This window comes from Brachionichthys hirsutus, chromosome 15 (assembly GCF_040956055.1).
Source record: "Brachionichthys hirsutus isolate HB-005 chromosome 15, CSIRO-AGI_Bhir_v1, whole genome shotgun sequence".
Classification (NCBI taxonomy): Eukaryota; Metazoa; Chordata; class Actinopteri; order Lophiiformes; family Brachionichthyidae; genus Brachionichthys; species Brachionichthys hirsutus.
In genome coordinates, this window is record NC_090911.1 from 1,416,474 (window position 1) to 1,431,785 (window position 15,312).

Sequence of the window (15,312 nt, forward strand, 5' to 3'; positions counted from 1 at the left end):
ATACACACAAACTCCAAATCACTTTTACTTTTCATGGTTGGTGTATAAAGATACCGGGAAAAGAACCATTTAGAACCTTTTGATGATTATCCGGATCACCGTGTGGATGGTGTAAATCCTATTATGACGGTTATGAGCTGCTTGGGCGAGGTTTGTGCTCTCTGGGTGTTTTTGGAGTTTATTAATGTGGGTTTCTACGGGTAATCCCTACATCTCTCTTTTCCCAAACCAATCCATTGATTTAAATTAGTCCATCCATACTGTCCATAATCCATATGGACAGTATGGTGGCGCCTGGGACCTTTCTGTATGGAGTTTACATATTATCCCCATGTCTTCATCCCACCAAAACATACCAAATGTAGGCAAAAATGTGACTCTGAATCACCCATAGCACACTTCTTGTCAGGTGAGATCAGCTCTAGCCACTCCTCCCCCCCCGTACGAATATTCATCTATATGAAAATCAAGTTGCATGGAAATAGTAATAATCTATATTGCAAAGTTTCCTGTTCGAGCCTTCCCAGGAACATTCGTCGATTTCTAGACCCACATGTCGATCAACCAATAGGAGGAAAGTTCAACCCAAGACACATTTAAGACCTGCCCCTCATTTGAGTAGCGTTCTGCACTTATTTCTAATTCATGCATCTTGTTTTATATTTATATTCACTTTTATTTCCATTTCCACTTATCTTGGCATTCTGCTGCCATGCTACACGTGAAGAATATACTCAACTTGACATTTACAAATAGCTAAATGACTGTTGGACATTGTTCCCTCTTTGAATGGCAACAAGGGTTAAAGTCTGAAGACATAATCTAAATAGCAACATGAAATGACATTTTTACTATATTCTGGCAGCAGTGAAACAGATTCTGATTCTTAAATGTGTATTATTACCTGCAATACTACATTCCATTGCAGAGGAAGAAAAAAAAAATCACAACAAATCCACAGATGTGGGGTTTGGATTTTATTGACGTATCAAACTGTACATCTATTTGCCTTTCTTGGCCTTGATCTTCCTCATGTAGAACTCAAGCTCCTTTCCCTCCAGGACGTAGCCGTCTGCCCTGCCACACTGGCCAGGTTTGGATGCAATGCAAGCTGCAGGAGGGTCAATGAAAAAAAGCAAAGTCAGCCAAGAATAAATCATATGAAAACAAACCAAAGTCTAAGATGTGCAACACGCACGGCAGATCACCCACAGGACCTTTGTTCGTTTACAAATATTTTAAATCTGAATCGGCTTCACTCCACTAACCACATCTCAGCCCTACAGTTCCACATTGTGCTTTAAGGCAAGAGCCACTCCACCCTTTCACCGGGGCCCCACAGTTCACTACCCAGAAGAGTTTACTGTGTTTAATGACACAGCTAGCGCAGTGGCCCTGCTGGGCAATAAAGTAGTTCAGAGGTCCAATATTAATTGGCGAGGGTATTGCAATTGGGTGCGTTTGTCTGTTTGCCTGTCCGAGCGCATAACTCAAAAACTAGTAACCCAATCGAAGCTAGAGCAGGTTTGGCCCCTCTGATCCAGAAGCCCTGTTTACTGCCTCACAAGATCCAATAGTCTATTGGAGGCGGGGTCTGCACTCTCTGATTGTCTTTCTAGTTACATTTGAGTAGGCAATCTGGTGAGTACACAGTAGTGGGCAGAAAATTAAGCCGTCAAGCCTTTTCAGAGATAATGAATACTCAGGAGCACGCGTCGACTCACCAAGCAGCTTTCCCTGCTGGAACTGGTCCTCCAACAGAGAGCTGATCTTGGCCAACTTTTTACGATCATCATACTTCTTCTGGGTCCTCTTTGACCTCTTCTTGTTCAGAACCTCCTCCTCCTCCGGGGTCTTTAAAAACACACAAACAGCTTTTTACGAGGGACACCAAGTGACAAACACTGTGGATGGCAAGCATTGGCAACAGGTCTTTCTCAGAGTCGTTTTTATCACCACTTTCATTCAGTAGCAGAACTGGACAAAGTTCTCATCCCAGAAAGACAAACCAGGCTCCTTTACCTGCCACCACTAGAAAGCACTAGTTGTCGTCATGCCTAACGATACATTAATCTCTCCTGCACGCAGCATCAGGCTATGAATCTGCTCAACTCAGCCCTGACAGAAAAACAAAGACTTAATATTTTACATTTCACCTCAACGTTAGCGGCGGTCTCAGCGTCTATGCTAACAAAAGCCCACGAGATCGATATAAATCATAGCAGAAATAAAGCCCATAATACTTCAGGACACGTACCAGCTTGGCCCCCTTCTTGCGCCCCAGAGGAGTGGCGTAGTGAGCCTCATACCACTGCCTGTACGGAAGGCTGTCGACGAGGACGATGCAGTTCTTCACCAGAGTCTTGGTTCGGACCAGCTCGTTGTTGGAGGCGTTGTAGACCACATCGATGATCCTGGTCTTCCGCGTGCAGCCTGCGCATGTAAAAACAGTGCCGTCAGAGAAAGACACCATTTCTGGGTAAGCCTCTGAAAACACGGCACAAGAACCGCGTCTTTCTCAGAGTCTCCGTTGTCACCATTAACATTCAGTAGCAGAACTGGACAAAGTTATCCTCATAGAAAAAAGGTCGCTCAACACCAAAGGTAACCTGAAGGTCCTATTAAAACCGACTTACACTCAGAACCCCACGAGAAGTTACCGACATCCAACCTCAGCGCACGGTACTTCTTGTTGCCGCCGCGGACCCTAACCGTGTGAATACGGCGAGGCCCGATCTAGACAGAGATGGACGCGTGTTAGGGTCGACACAAACGGCGCACCGGTATCACCACACACAACCAGATGACAGGGAAAAATACATCTCACAGCGTGTCAGTGTAACTATGACAAGCCATATCATCGGCAAGTCCAAAGCTTTGAACCAAAACGGCCCAAATAAGACCCACCTCCGGTCCGGTCTTCATCACCCACGCAACGTTTGCACTTTTCTACGTAAACACACTCGCTTTTGTTACCTTTGTGTTTGCGGGAGGACGGCCGAGCTCATACTTTCTTTTCTTGTGGTAAGGCTTGCGTTTACCACCGGTCTTGCGGCGTTTGTGCCAGTTGTCCCTTGAGATGCCTGAGTAAAAACAGGCAAGTTGAACAAGGCGTCAGGTCAAGCAATTCAAAGGGCATTTATAGACACTCAGCAACGCTTGAGCTGATCAGTTCTCCAAGGTTGTCCGCATTTTATCTCGGATTCCGCTTTTTGCTTCATCATGTCACTCAAGCATTTCCAGGTTCACCTCTACTCGTTCAGCCAGCAGCAGGCTTAAGGTAAACTGCACGCCACCACAATAAAGCGTGCTGGTCTCGGCCTCGCCGAACCGTGACGAGGTTACCCAACAAGCACCCTCAGGAAACCATCGCGCCCATAACTAATCAATAGCCCAGTGAAAACGCTCAATGACTCGCTGGAGAAGTCAAGTCCAGGCACTGATATCTATCCGCAACGTCTCGTGAATTTCTGCGCTGCCACATGACACGATCGCGATCATTCTGCTAGCAATGCTAACCTGCTCACTTCGCCTTAAAGCGCTACAAAACCCTAAAAAGTAGTCGATAACGACTCAAATATACTTACTACACGAAAATAAACCAGCCACAGTCAACGAAGCTTCGCTCGCACCGCTCTACGACCCTCACAAATAAGGTCCAGCGTCGGCAGCTAGCTACACAGCCAGCGCGAGCAGCCATCTTGGCGAACCCGACATCCCCCACAAATATCATTAAAACGTGTAAAATCAGCCAAACACAGAACATTTAACGCTACATATAATCTATCGATACTACGCTTCACTGCGGCGAGCCGCGATAAGAGCATTCTGTCGCTAAAACATCAGATGCACGAGGATTCTCTCCGCCACCCAAACATGAAAACACGTACCCATTCCCAGGCGCCGGCTAGAAAGAGGGAGCGCAAAGGCTCACGGGAAGGTGTAGAAGATGCGGGTTCTCGCGAGAGTTCGTGCAGCCAGGGCCAGCAGCGGACAGAATTGTCTTCGAGTCAGGTTTTGCTCTTGAATAGGACAGAAAGCCTTTATTACCCTCTCCGAAGCGGAGGCGAGGGTATTGCAATTGGGTGCGTTTGTCTGTCTGTCTGTTTGTCTGTCCGAGCGCATAACTCAAAAACTAGTAACCCAATCAACTTGACATTTTTACACAAGCAAGGTTCTGTCCGTGGCTCGGTCCTGGCGTTGATCCGGATCTGGATCCAGATTCTAGAATTATTTTTACATCTGGAATTGTGCCTGTGCTGTAAACTGCCACTTTAAGAGGGAGGGACACGAATGGCATGATGGGAAAAAGAGTCCAGAAGGAGCCTTGTAGTACGTTCCGGAGCAGCAAGCTAGAGCAGGTTTGGCCCCTCTGATCCAGAAGCCCTGTTTACTGTCTCACAAGATCCAATAGTCTATTGGAGGCGGGGTCTGCAATCTCTGATTGTCGTTTTCTAGTTGTCCTTGCATAGCGGCTACACAATGAGATTAGGAGCGCCGCCCCGTCTGGTGTCTAATAACATAAAACTCAAGTAATACTGACTAAAACAACACAAATTTAAAGTGATAAACGGTGCATGCAGAGAGATTGTCCAGTACTTTGCATATAGTAGTAGTATACATTAGTTACTGCACACGGTGAGTAGTTGTCCTGTTTAGTCCTGGTTGCTGTTCAGAGCTCTGATGGCTCTCAGGATAAAAACTGTCCCTGAGTCTGTTGGTCCTGCTCTTGTGCAGCCTGTAGCGCCGCCCGGAGGGCTTGTGTGAAGAGTCTCTGACAATGAATGGCTTATTGTTACCACCACCAAGGAGACAATGCAGTAGGTTTCACAGCGACATTATAAGTGTCAGACTGTCACGGAACCATTCTACTTCTATCCAACAACATTCAGAAGAAACCGACCTGCAAGGGCGGGGTTGTTCTCTCCAGATCATATTACACCCCTCCCAATGTGTCGTAGCTGCAGAGTAGCCCAGAGTTTATGGAAATAAGCCATCTTTGTGCTCAGACAAATTTAGATTTTTGCTTAAAAATAAAAATGGGAACAAAAACAAATGTCACCTTTTTTCAGGGATGACCCTGCTTATTGATGCCAAGCCACCGTCTGACCATGGCTTCATGGCTTCCGTCCTGGTTCCTGACGGCCTGCCTGCAAGTTTCCCCTTGGAAAATGTGTACTATATTATGAAACCCCAAATAGAACGATCGAGGCATTGAACAGCTGATCAACAACGTTCCTCGTCTTCATTTTCACCAGTTGCCCTCTCTTCCAAAAGGTCGATGTAACAGAATGACTTCCGGGCCGCTGTCCCAGCATTATTGAAATATGTCACATATGTCAAATTCAAAATTAGCATGCATTTAAACAGAAAAGGTTTATACATTTAAGCCAGTAGGATCTGTAAATAATTGAATTAAGCTTAAGCTTAAAGACACAGATGCTCCATGTTTCTATATAGCTCTTTATTATATACATCTAGAACAGTGATTATGGCGAGAAGATTTCTTCAGTGATTTGTCATGTTTATTCACCGGAGCTGCAGCGATCAATCACTCCTCCCAGGGGCTCATGTCTGTGTCAATGGCCACACAGTTATATGCAGCGTATCGTAGCTTCTCCTCACAAACCTTCGCACTGTGGTGAGAATGAACAAGAGAGGAAGGCAACAAATTAAAATGTGCTTCTTTTAAAAAAAATGTCAAAATGAGGGAAAATCAATTGGCTTTCAACTTATATGTTGCTATAAAAACAAAACGTATTTTCAAGAAAGTTCAATACAGACAGTACATTTTTAAAGCTCCCTTTTGAAGTACAAACACAGAGCACAAGTATACCTTGGGTAGTTGGGTAAATAAAGGGTGCTGGAACATGTGGAGGACTGAGGAAGGGCATCAGTTGTTTCAGAGCTAAACCGAGAAACACAAAACATTTCAGAAATGAGATCAAACTCATTTAAAAAGGGAGATATTTAGTTGTGACAGGAACGGATCTGCTGCCACTAACCCTTGTTTGTCAGGGAAGATGTAGATCGGAGCAGGAAGGCGACTTCTGCCGGTAACGAACCTCAGAAAGCGACTGCGATCCTCTGAAAACAAGATGAACATCGTCAGTGTGTGTGTGTGTGTGTGTGTGTGTGCTATTAGTGCTGGCTCATGAAGTCAAGACAGCATGTCATGCTGCCAAAGGCAGGCGTTACACGCAGGGAAAGAAGTCGACAGCGTGAACTGACCATTGGTGAAGTTTGTCAGTGCGTCCCATAAGTGCTGCACTCTGAGGTCACTTTGTTCCAGGTCTTCGTAGTGTGCTTGGGAGGAGACAGAAACGAGACGTTACAGCGATGTGGAGTCCGCACTGCAGTGTTTAGAGAAAGTATAAGTACATGGGAAACGCTGGATATTTGTTGTATATCCACTATGCAATGACAATAAAGGCTTTCTACTCTATTCTACAGGTATCCGGGTACAAGTTAGACCGAGACCCGTCTCAGACCTTCAGTAGTTTTTCGGTAATCCTGCCAACAAACAGACAAACTCCATCAAAAACATAACCTCCTGGATGGAGGTAATACATTCTACTTAACTTGGTTCAATTTAAATGATAACATTTCGTCCCAATTTCATCCTGTTTGATTGGAAAAAAGTATCATTATAATCCCAGGATTTAGCAATTCCTTTCTACATTTGGCAAATGCAGCCACTCACTGAGTCGTTTCAGGGCTTCCACTGAGATCTCTGGGTCGCCACACACTTTCTTTTCAACCTCTTGCCAGGTGAGCAGGTCCAGTACAGCCTGAGGAACTACCTTCAACAGCCCCGCCTGCATGGCCGATATCTGCAAAGAGCAGATCGTCACTCACACGATTCAGTTGCGCCTTACACACAATTACACACAAGAACCGCACCTGCTGTTTGCTCTCCTCTAACCGCGTCTTCTGCACCAGACGGACGAACTCGCCGCGATCCTCGTAGCAAACTGGCACATTCTTGCCACCGGGGACGAGCTCCACCATCTGACCGTCACTCAGCAGGGTGGTGTACACAAGCTCCTCACCAAACCTGAACTCATACGTCTCCCGGTCCATGTTCTCCATGGCCTCCAGCAGGTTCACCTGCACAGACATCAACATGCAACTCAACACTGGGAGGACAGAATAAGGACACATTACTGGCCACGTTACATTCAGCTGGTTTTCCAATTCTAATGCAGAATTAGGGAAATAAAGTTGATGTGGAATGCTAATAATCGCCCACAGAGCAAGGATCATTGATTATTTCAGTAAAATGACATTTGTGCAACAGAAGGGATTTGAGAGTGCGTGCTTGTATAAAGCGGCGTGTGCAGATCCTCTCTAGCGCAGCTGGAATCATTTGAACGTCCTCACCAGCACAGAGTCTACGGCAGGAAAATCCTTCTTCCAGCTGACGGCTTCCCCTGTAAGCTGCTTCCACACCAGCCCGGGAAGAGCCAAGACCTGCAAGAAGCCAGAACCTTCAGTCTCGAGCCCTACAAGCACATCTTCTACAGCAATGCTGCTGGTGGAGAATGATCGTCAAGCACCAAGAAGTCTTTTCCTCTGAGCGCAGCGCCCATGAGCTGACCGATCCACTCGCACTTTTGGAAGTCTTTACACGATGGGTTGGGGACATAGTAGTCCCGGGCCTCTAAGGATCCCTGAGAGACGAGCAACCGTCAGGCACAGGAAAAGCCACAAGCAACGAGAAGACCGACACGCGGCCCAATCTGCACTGAGCCGACCTGGTTGGACGTCCGGCTGAAGAATGGCAGCGGCATGGGGCACTCGGCCGAACTGGGGCAAAGCTCCTCAGACATGTCTGCCAGGCTGTCCCGAAATCCCCCTCCCTGGTCGATGATTCCCTCTGCAATGAACTTGCATTCCCACCACTGGTCATACCGAGCAGGCCATCTGACAAATCCAAAAGGGAAACGTTCATGTGACAATCACATTCATGCAAAAACAAGTATGGGACAGGTGAGCTTGAGATGCAAGCCTTAAGACACACACCTGTAATCCAAGGTCTTCTCAAATTTGTCAGACGGCTTGAGACCTTCATACACCTTCAAGGACGGAAAAAAAAACAGAAGGCAATGAAGTTCATGGTTAAAACAGTACGTCTCCGTAACCATTTGTTGTCATAAAGCAACCTGTCACTGAATGATGATGAATATATTTATTAGATAGAATGTTAGAGTATGAGTACAGTCAACAGTAGTATGTATTACAGTACAAGTACAGTCAAACATTCTGTCTCAGAGGGGCATTTCTAAAAAGCCCTCGCGGTCTTGATTCCGTTGAAAGTCCTTCGTACATAAATCATCGACATTTAACAATACAAATAAAACCAATATTAAATTACTCAATTGATGCAAAATAACAATAAAATAAAAATAAATTACACAGTTACACAATTACAGTTTAGACCAGGCACGGGCAAACTGGTCTTTTCAATCCGGCCCAACGAACTTGTCCAGATTATAGAATTAAATAAAATGTTATGATTAAACCTCATTCAGAATCAGAATCAGTTTATTGTCAATGGGGGTTCACAGACTAGGATTCCTTCTCTGTGACGTCGTGCAACATGCAACAGTAATGATTTGACCTTTTCCCTGTCATTTGTACAATGAGCCTTTCATATCCATCCATCCGTTCCCGGCCCGGCCCCTCTGTCTTTATTTAGAACCCATTGTGCCCCGCTTTGCCCACCCCTGCGTTAGATAGCGTCTGACCTATACCTGACTGAACACAGCGTTCTTGCAGCCGGGGTCCAGAGAGGGGTTGTCTCTGTGCTCCATGGCCAGACGTCGGTTGATGTAGAGTCGGGGCATGAAGTTTGGCTTGCTGGTCTCCGAGTCCTTAAAGCACTGTGTGATGAGGGCCGAGCGGCGTTTGGAGAGCAGCAGGAACTGTTTAATGTTCTAGAGGGCAGAGGAGGCCCGGGAACAAAGAAAATATCAAGGTTCAGTTTTAACAGTTCTTGTGTCATTCAAGAAGATGAAGGAATTTATCCTTTCCATTTAGTTTCACTCTTTTTCTGTTTTTTATGAAATACTATACAATAGTAGAAAAGCTCTGAGAGCGCAGACCTCCCCCAAGCAGTGTTCCCCTCCTAACTGGATCTACACCGTCCACATGGTGATCTGGATCATCACCAAAAGGTTCTCGATTGTTCTGGTATCTTTAGACGCCAGCCATGCACGGTTGATTTTTTAAATGTGGCTCTCATTCTCTAGCTTATTGGTTTAAAGCTTGACATGCCTTAACTCCTAATTCAGTGTTGTATATTAGAAAGCATCATAGTGCCTCACTTTGATCTGGTTGAAGGTACCCAGACTATAGTCCCAAGCTGGCACCAGGTGTGGGAGCACACCGTCCAGGAGGCTGATGAACCTGCGGAGTCCGACACAAGACAAGTATCGTGCTTAAAGAACACGGACTTCTCGACGCATCCATCCATCCTCGTGTAGACGATCGCTATGCATTTCCCACGACTACGACGACCCTGTTAGCGATTGGTAGCGTCGAGCTACCTCTGGATGACCAGCGCTCTGCGGTACAGAGTGTCAGGAGTGTTGCCCTGGAGACGAGGGTAGCGCACCAGGTTGCAGGAATGGAAAACATCAGCGTTCAGACCCAAGTCTCTCTCACACGAGGACTTGATCTTCAAGCCTCGGATGCGAACGTCTATCCCCTCATCTTTAAAGAGAAAAGAAACAGATGCCTTTTAGGGTTCAGGAATACAGAAGAAAACAGGCCACAGGAGATATCTGGGGAAACGATCTGGAAAGCCTTACCTCTACAGTCCTCAATCCGAATCTCTATTACAGGCAGGTGTGACGTCATATCTTCCAATACACACACCTCTCCTATCAGGTTGCTAGAAAGACAGATTTACCGGTGCTTCATTTATGAAATACAGTAGTCCCTCATTTTCCGCGGGGGTTACGTTCCAAAAACAACCCGCAATAAGTGAAATGCGCAATGTAGTGATTTTTTGTTTTTTTTTAGTTATTATACATGTACATAAATGTTTTAAGGCTGTAAAACCCCTCACCACACACTTTATACACATTTAACAGTCAGGCATTAATCTAAATAGATTGTTTCAGTATTATAGAATGAAACCAAAGATCAAAACCTGTTTTCAGAACTAAATATAAATATATAGTACGTACAGTAAACGTTTTCCTGTTAATAATGTTAAGGCGTGCAGGTCGAGGAAAGAGCCGCTTGGAGTGCAGAAGAACAAATATTCTACTCGTGCTGTCTTTAGCCTCTCATGCTGCTTTATTGGATAGCTTAGCACAGCGGAACGGCAGCGGCTACATGTATCAACAGGAAGAACCAAAACCCAAAAGGGACGTGACGTTTATGCTCCTACAAAATAAAAGCCTCTTTTTACACAGAGAATAAGAGCGCTATTAAACAAACGCTTAACAAATAAACATGATAGCTTTTAGAAATAACGAATTTAATTTTAATGATCAACCTACGAGGTTGAACACATGAGAAATGATTAATAGCAACTCGCGCGTATTTCACAGTTCCTCCGACCGCGCCCCTTCATCTTGCGCTGTTTCAAGGCGCGTTCAAGTGCAAAAAAGAAATCTGAAAAATTGCATTAAAACTCCGCGAAGCAGCGAAGTCGTGGAAAATGAACCTCATTATATCGAGGGACTACTGTAATATCAAATGATAGGTCGCTATCATACAATTCCCCCAACTTGAGACCATATCTGGTCTTCTTGCCTTAAAATCGTAAATATAGACCTAAAACGTCTCAACATGAGATATGTGACATGCTCCTATTTAAAATGCTCACTCATCTATAGTGACATCGCTCTGTTTCTTCAGGTTGTCGCTCTCTCCTCCAAACACGGTTACTCGTTTGGGCATGTAGTTGTCATCTGTCGAGTCCACCGTCAAAATCAGTTTACTGGAAAGCAAAAAGCATGCTAGATTCATTTAAAAAATATAGATATATATATATATATATACACACACGCACCAAAGCAAACACGAAAGGGCTCAGAACTGATCCTTGGTGTACTCCCAGCCTCTGCCACGCGTTCAGCACACCTTTATGCTGTCACACTTCCCTCATTCGTGTCCTGTACGACTCTCCCATACTTCTCAGCCAAGTCTGATTTGCTCATGCGATGCTACACTTCCTCTCTGGGCACCCGATCATACGCCTTCTCCACATCCACGACGACGCAGTGCAACTCCTCCGGACCTGCTCTGTACTTCTCTATCAGCATTCTCGAAGCAAAAGTCACACCTTGCTTTTGCTCGATGTGCTTCCACCGCTAATCCGTGGGGGCAACCGTCTGAGCAGGGATTTTCCATACTGCCCTCCTCTAGCTCTCCTGGGGAGATCCTGAGTCATTCCCAGGCCTGCCGAGAGACAGTCTTCCCAGCGTGTTTATTTACAGTTGAATACTTTCAAAATTGTACTTGCACTGTCGAGTTTCTCTTTCGTCACCAACTTCAGCTTTCATTCATTCTACCCTGAGACAAATGTTGAAATATTTTGCTGCCTTCAAAAGACTCGTAAAGCGTAAGATCATTCCTTTCTCATAAGGATTTGCTGATGCACTCCTTACTTGACCACGGTGCCTCTCTTCATATGCAGGCGGATCCAGTGTTGTCCCTGCATGCCATCACTTTCCCAGTACGTTTCCGTGTCGCCGTCTGTCAGGCAGCTCACACCTCCGCTGGGATCATCCTATCAGGATTCAATTCAGTCAGAACAACGGCACACGATTGTAATTAGAGGCGAAAAAGCATCCTTTTATAATGTTTCTGGCAAATCTGTGATAGACTGAAGGTTTGATTGCTGTTAATACTATAATTGTATTGTTATAGCTTTAATGAAATATATACAAAACTTCAGAAAGCTAAAGCCGCCAGCAGACAGTTTGAGTGGAATAAATCGTAAAACACATCGGAGGAGTGACTCACCGAATAGGAAGAAACATCTATGCTGGTCACGCACTGCTTCACACTGCCCAGGTTCTCATCCTCTTTCCCTATGTGCTCGTAGAAATAGTGCACCAGGTCCTCGTCGCACTCATATGTCCAGGTGGGAGGCACATACCTGAGCATTTGAGGGAGCAGCAGCTTAAAAATGATGATTCCCCCCAGACGTTTTATGCTGGAGACTGCGATATTAAGAATTACCACACGGAGGAACATTTGTTTGGTTCAGCTCATTTGCGACACTCACGCAGAACAGAGGCGTTGTATCTAACTTGTTCCCACCCGCTCTAGATGTATCTAACTTGTTCCCACCCGCTCTAGATGTATCTAACTTGCTCCCACCCGCTCTAGATGTATCTAACTTGCTCCCACCCGCTCTAGTTTTATCTAACTTGTTCCCACCCGCTCTAGTTTTATCAAACTTGTTCGCACCCGCTCTAGTTTTATCTAACTTGTTCGCACCCGCTCTAGATTTATCTAACTTGTTCCCACCCGCTCTAGATTTATCTAACTTGTTCCCACCCGCTCTAGTTTTATCTAACTTGTTCGCACCCGCTCTAGTTTTATCTAACCTGTTCCCACCCGCTCTAGTTTTATCTAACTTGTTCGCACCCGCTCTAGTTTTATCTAACCTGTTCCCACCCGCTCTAGTTTTATCTAACTCTTTCGCACCCGCTCTAGATTTATCTAACTCTTTCGCACCCGCTCTAGATTTATCTAACCTGTTCCCACCCGCTCTAGTTTTATCTAACTATGAAGCTGAGCTTTCTCTAAAGTCCTCCTCGACTAAAAAAGAATAAATGTACTAATCCTACAATATAATTAAATTTAAAGCCGCTCTAGTTGGGGGACAGTTGATCCGGTGTCAGGTTGTTCAGAAAGGAAGTGAAGTGAGCATCTAAATACGGATGAGAGGTGAATTAACAGCCACCGTGGATTGCATTAAATCCCCCCCCCCCCGGGCCATAAGAAGCAATAATCTGCTCTTCCATGCGTAGCCGTTTTCCTCTGTGTTTAAAGAAAACATTTATACAGCCAATAAATCCTAATTACTTTCATGGAATCTAAAATTGTGGTGCTGATTTTAGGGCAAGGCGCTCCTTTAACACGAATATCCCCACCTTAACTTCTGGACGGCTGCATCGTCACTCTCTGCGACTTTGGGGTTCGATCCGATGTAGAGTGCGTTCTCCACGTTCACCACCTGCTCCCACCTGCTGCAGGGCTTGTGGTCATACCCAAAAAGCTGTTGCTGTCTGCCGAGGGTCTCTGGCGACTCCACTGGCACCAGCCTGTCACCTCCTTCCGTGTGTTTACACACCAGGATCCAGCCTTCCTCCAGCTCCATGCCTGGACGGTGCTCCTCCAGCTGCTCCTGCACGCAGATACGAAGCGTTCAGTTCACACGTAGGAGCCTGGTTTCAAATCCCAAAAGCTTCCGACTGTAGTACAATAAGAGGGACAAGCAGGGCTGTGCAAGGTGGGGCAAACCAATAGCATGAGAATAAAGGTATAATAAACTAGAAAGACAATCAGAGATTGCAGACCCCGCCTCCGAAAGACTATTTGATCTTGTGAGACAGTAAACAGGGCTTCCGGATCAGAGGGGCCAAACCTGCTCTAGCTTGCTGCTCCGGAACGTACTACAAGACACCTTCTGGACTCTTTTTCCCATCATGCCATTCGTGTCCCTCCCTCTTAAAGTGGCAGTTTACAGCACAGGCACAATTCCAGATGTAAAAATAATTCCAGAATCTGGATCCAGATCCGGATCAACGCCATTCTCGGGGAGGACCGAGCCACGGACAGAACCTTGCTTGTGTAAAAATTTCAAGTCGATTGGGTTACTAGTTTTTGAGTTATGCGCTCGGACAGACATACAAACAAACAGACAAACATACAAACGCACCCAATTGCAATACCCTCGCCTCCCCTTCGGCGAGGGTAAAAAACATATTACCACAATATAACAAAATATAACTAGAAAACGACAATCAGAGATTGCAGACCCTCACCTCCCCTTCGGCGAGGGTAAAAGCAGGAGTGCAGTGTGTGCAATTTAAAGAGGAATGACTCATGGCTGTGGTTGTGGTGCACATTCTGAACTGAAGCAATATGGTTTGTGATTTCCTGCGATTTCCCAGACATGGTTACCAAAGAGCCTGAACACTTTGAGAGGGGTATCATTACCTTAATGATCTTGACCCAGAGCCCCTGGCTATTGCGGTATTCGTCCCCCGTTGTCCGGATACATGTCCCTTTCTTTGGTTCGATGTTGTATTTGCATAATTTCTTATTGTGTGGCGTTTGGTGGGGATTTTCAAAGACGGAGAGGAGAGTTTTCCCAACGACGGAACCCCCTGCTGATGCCGAGGAGGAGGCGGAGGTGGCCGATGAATCCTTGCACACTTTATAGCACACTTCTTTGGGAACATAGCAGAGTGACTCCGGCAGCGGCTCGCTGCTCTTGAAGCTGTCGATGCACTTGTTCAGAAAGCGGATCCGACCCAGCAGCACGTGGGGGCTGTCACCTTCCGACATGGTGGCGAAGAGGGGATGGCTGCGACCGTCAGCAGCGCAGCAGGGGGGCGACAGCTGCCATTGCACGGCTGGCCTTCCTGGGGCTCCTGTAACAAAATCAGAATAACGAATATTCACGGGGGGGGGGGGGCTCCAGCACCAGAAACAAGACTAAATAGAGTGAATTCCTTTGAGTTTCAACATGATTTCACTGGGTGAGTATAATGCTAATAAACCCCAATTAAGCGACAAAAGCTTGCTGATAAAGAGAGAAAAGTATCGGCTCCCTCTGATCCATACGAGTTATTAAGTTTTGCTGGCTTTAGCATGCTAGCTAGCACTCCGGTAGTGGCCTTTCCGCTAACCGTTATCACCGAAGCACCGTTAAAGTTGTCCATATAGAGGAGAAACGCTGTTTCGTTATCTAAAAGCAGAACAAGAGGCAGGAACAACTTACCCTTTTATTATCGACGAGTAATTCAAAGTGAAACTCGGTTCCAAGGGTTTCATCTGACAACACGGAAGTACGGAGGCTAGCTTGTTTTTGACCCTCTCGAGCTTCCGTCGTTTGTACTTCAAAGTTAAACCTTTATAAACAATGCTTTAATGTTGTTGGGTTTTGATTGTTGAAGTAATCTACATAATCTAAGTAACAAATAAAACGCATCTTAATCTATTGATTTGTCGTCACTCTTACGGAGGACCTCTTTAAATATTCTAAAGAAATATACACTGCTAAAAGTATATACCGGTACTGTATTTATGATATTTATTTATCATATTTATTAT

The 15,312-nt window shown here is 45.5% G+C and overlaps 2 protein-coding genes and 3 non-coding genes across 5 annotated transcripts; all 5 read right to left on the reverse strand.

Moving 5' to 3' along the window:
- Positions 1 to 962: 962 nt before the first annotated feature.
- Positions 963 to 3,915, reverse strand: LOC137904477 (small ribosomal subunit protein eS8). Its single transcript, XM_068748662.1, has 6 exons — positions 3,891 to 3,915; positions 2,977 to 3,083; positions 2,637 to 2,736; positions 2,258 to 2,433; positions 1,725 to 1,854; positions 963 to 1,111 (listed from the first exon to the last, which is right to left on the reverse strand). The coding sequence occupies exons 1-6, from the start codon at positions 3,892 to 3,894 to the stop codon at positions 1,002 to 1,004; spliced, it is 627 nt and encodes a 208-aa protein (XP_068604763.1). The 5' UTR covers positions 3,895 to 3,915; the 3' UTR covers positions 963 to 1,001.
- On the reverse strand, positions 1,934 to 2,002 carry LOC137905131 (small nucleolar RNA SNORD38). Its single transcript, XR_011105837.1, has one exon. It is a non-coding gene; the product is annotated as a small nucleolar RNA SNORD38 (small nucleolar RNA).
- LOC137905132 (small nucleolar RNA SNORD38) lies at positions 2,515 to 2,583 on the reverse strand. Its single transcript, XR_011105838.1, has one exon. It is a non-coding gene; the product is annotated as a small nucleolar RNA SNORD38 (small nucleolar RNA).
- LOC137905133 (small nucleolar RNA SNORD46) lies at positions 2,828 to 2,935 on the reverse strand. The gene has a single exon (XR_011105839.1). It is a non-coding gene; the product is annotated as a small nucleolar RNA SNORD46 (small nucleolar RNA).
- A 1,539-nt stretch (positions 3,916 to 5,454) lies between the features above and the next one.
- Positions 5,455 to 14,544, reverse strand: hectd3 (HECT domain containing 3). Its single transcript, XM_068748947.1, has 19 exons — positions 14,194 to 14,544; positions 13,125 to 13,378; positions 11,986 to 12,121; positions 11,628 to 11,749; positions 10,844 to 10,957; positions 9,816 to 9,898; positions 9,552 to 9,717; positions 9,330 to 9,411; positions 8,757 to 8,939; positions 8,026 to 8,078; positions 7,758 to 7,926; positions 7,560 to 7,673; positions 7,384 to 7,473; positions 6,904 to 7,110; positions 6,704 to 6,833; positions 6,232 to 6,306; positions 6,006 to 6,087; positions 5,837 to 5,908; positions 5,455 to 5,636 (listed from the first exon to the last, which is right to left on the reverse strand). Exons 1-19 carry the CDS (start codon positions 14,542 to 14,544, stop codon positions 5,552 to 5,554), a joined length of 2,568 nt encoding a protein of 855 aa, XP_068605048.1. The 3' UTR covers positions 5,455 to 5,551.
- Positions 14,545 to 15,312: the final 768 nt, after the last annotated feature.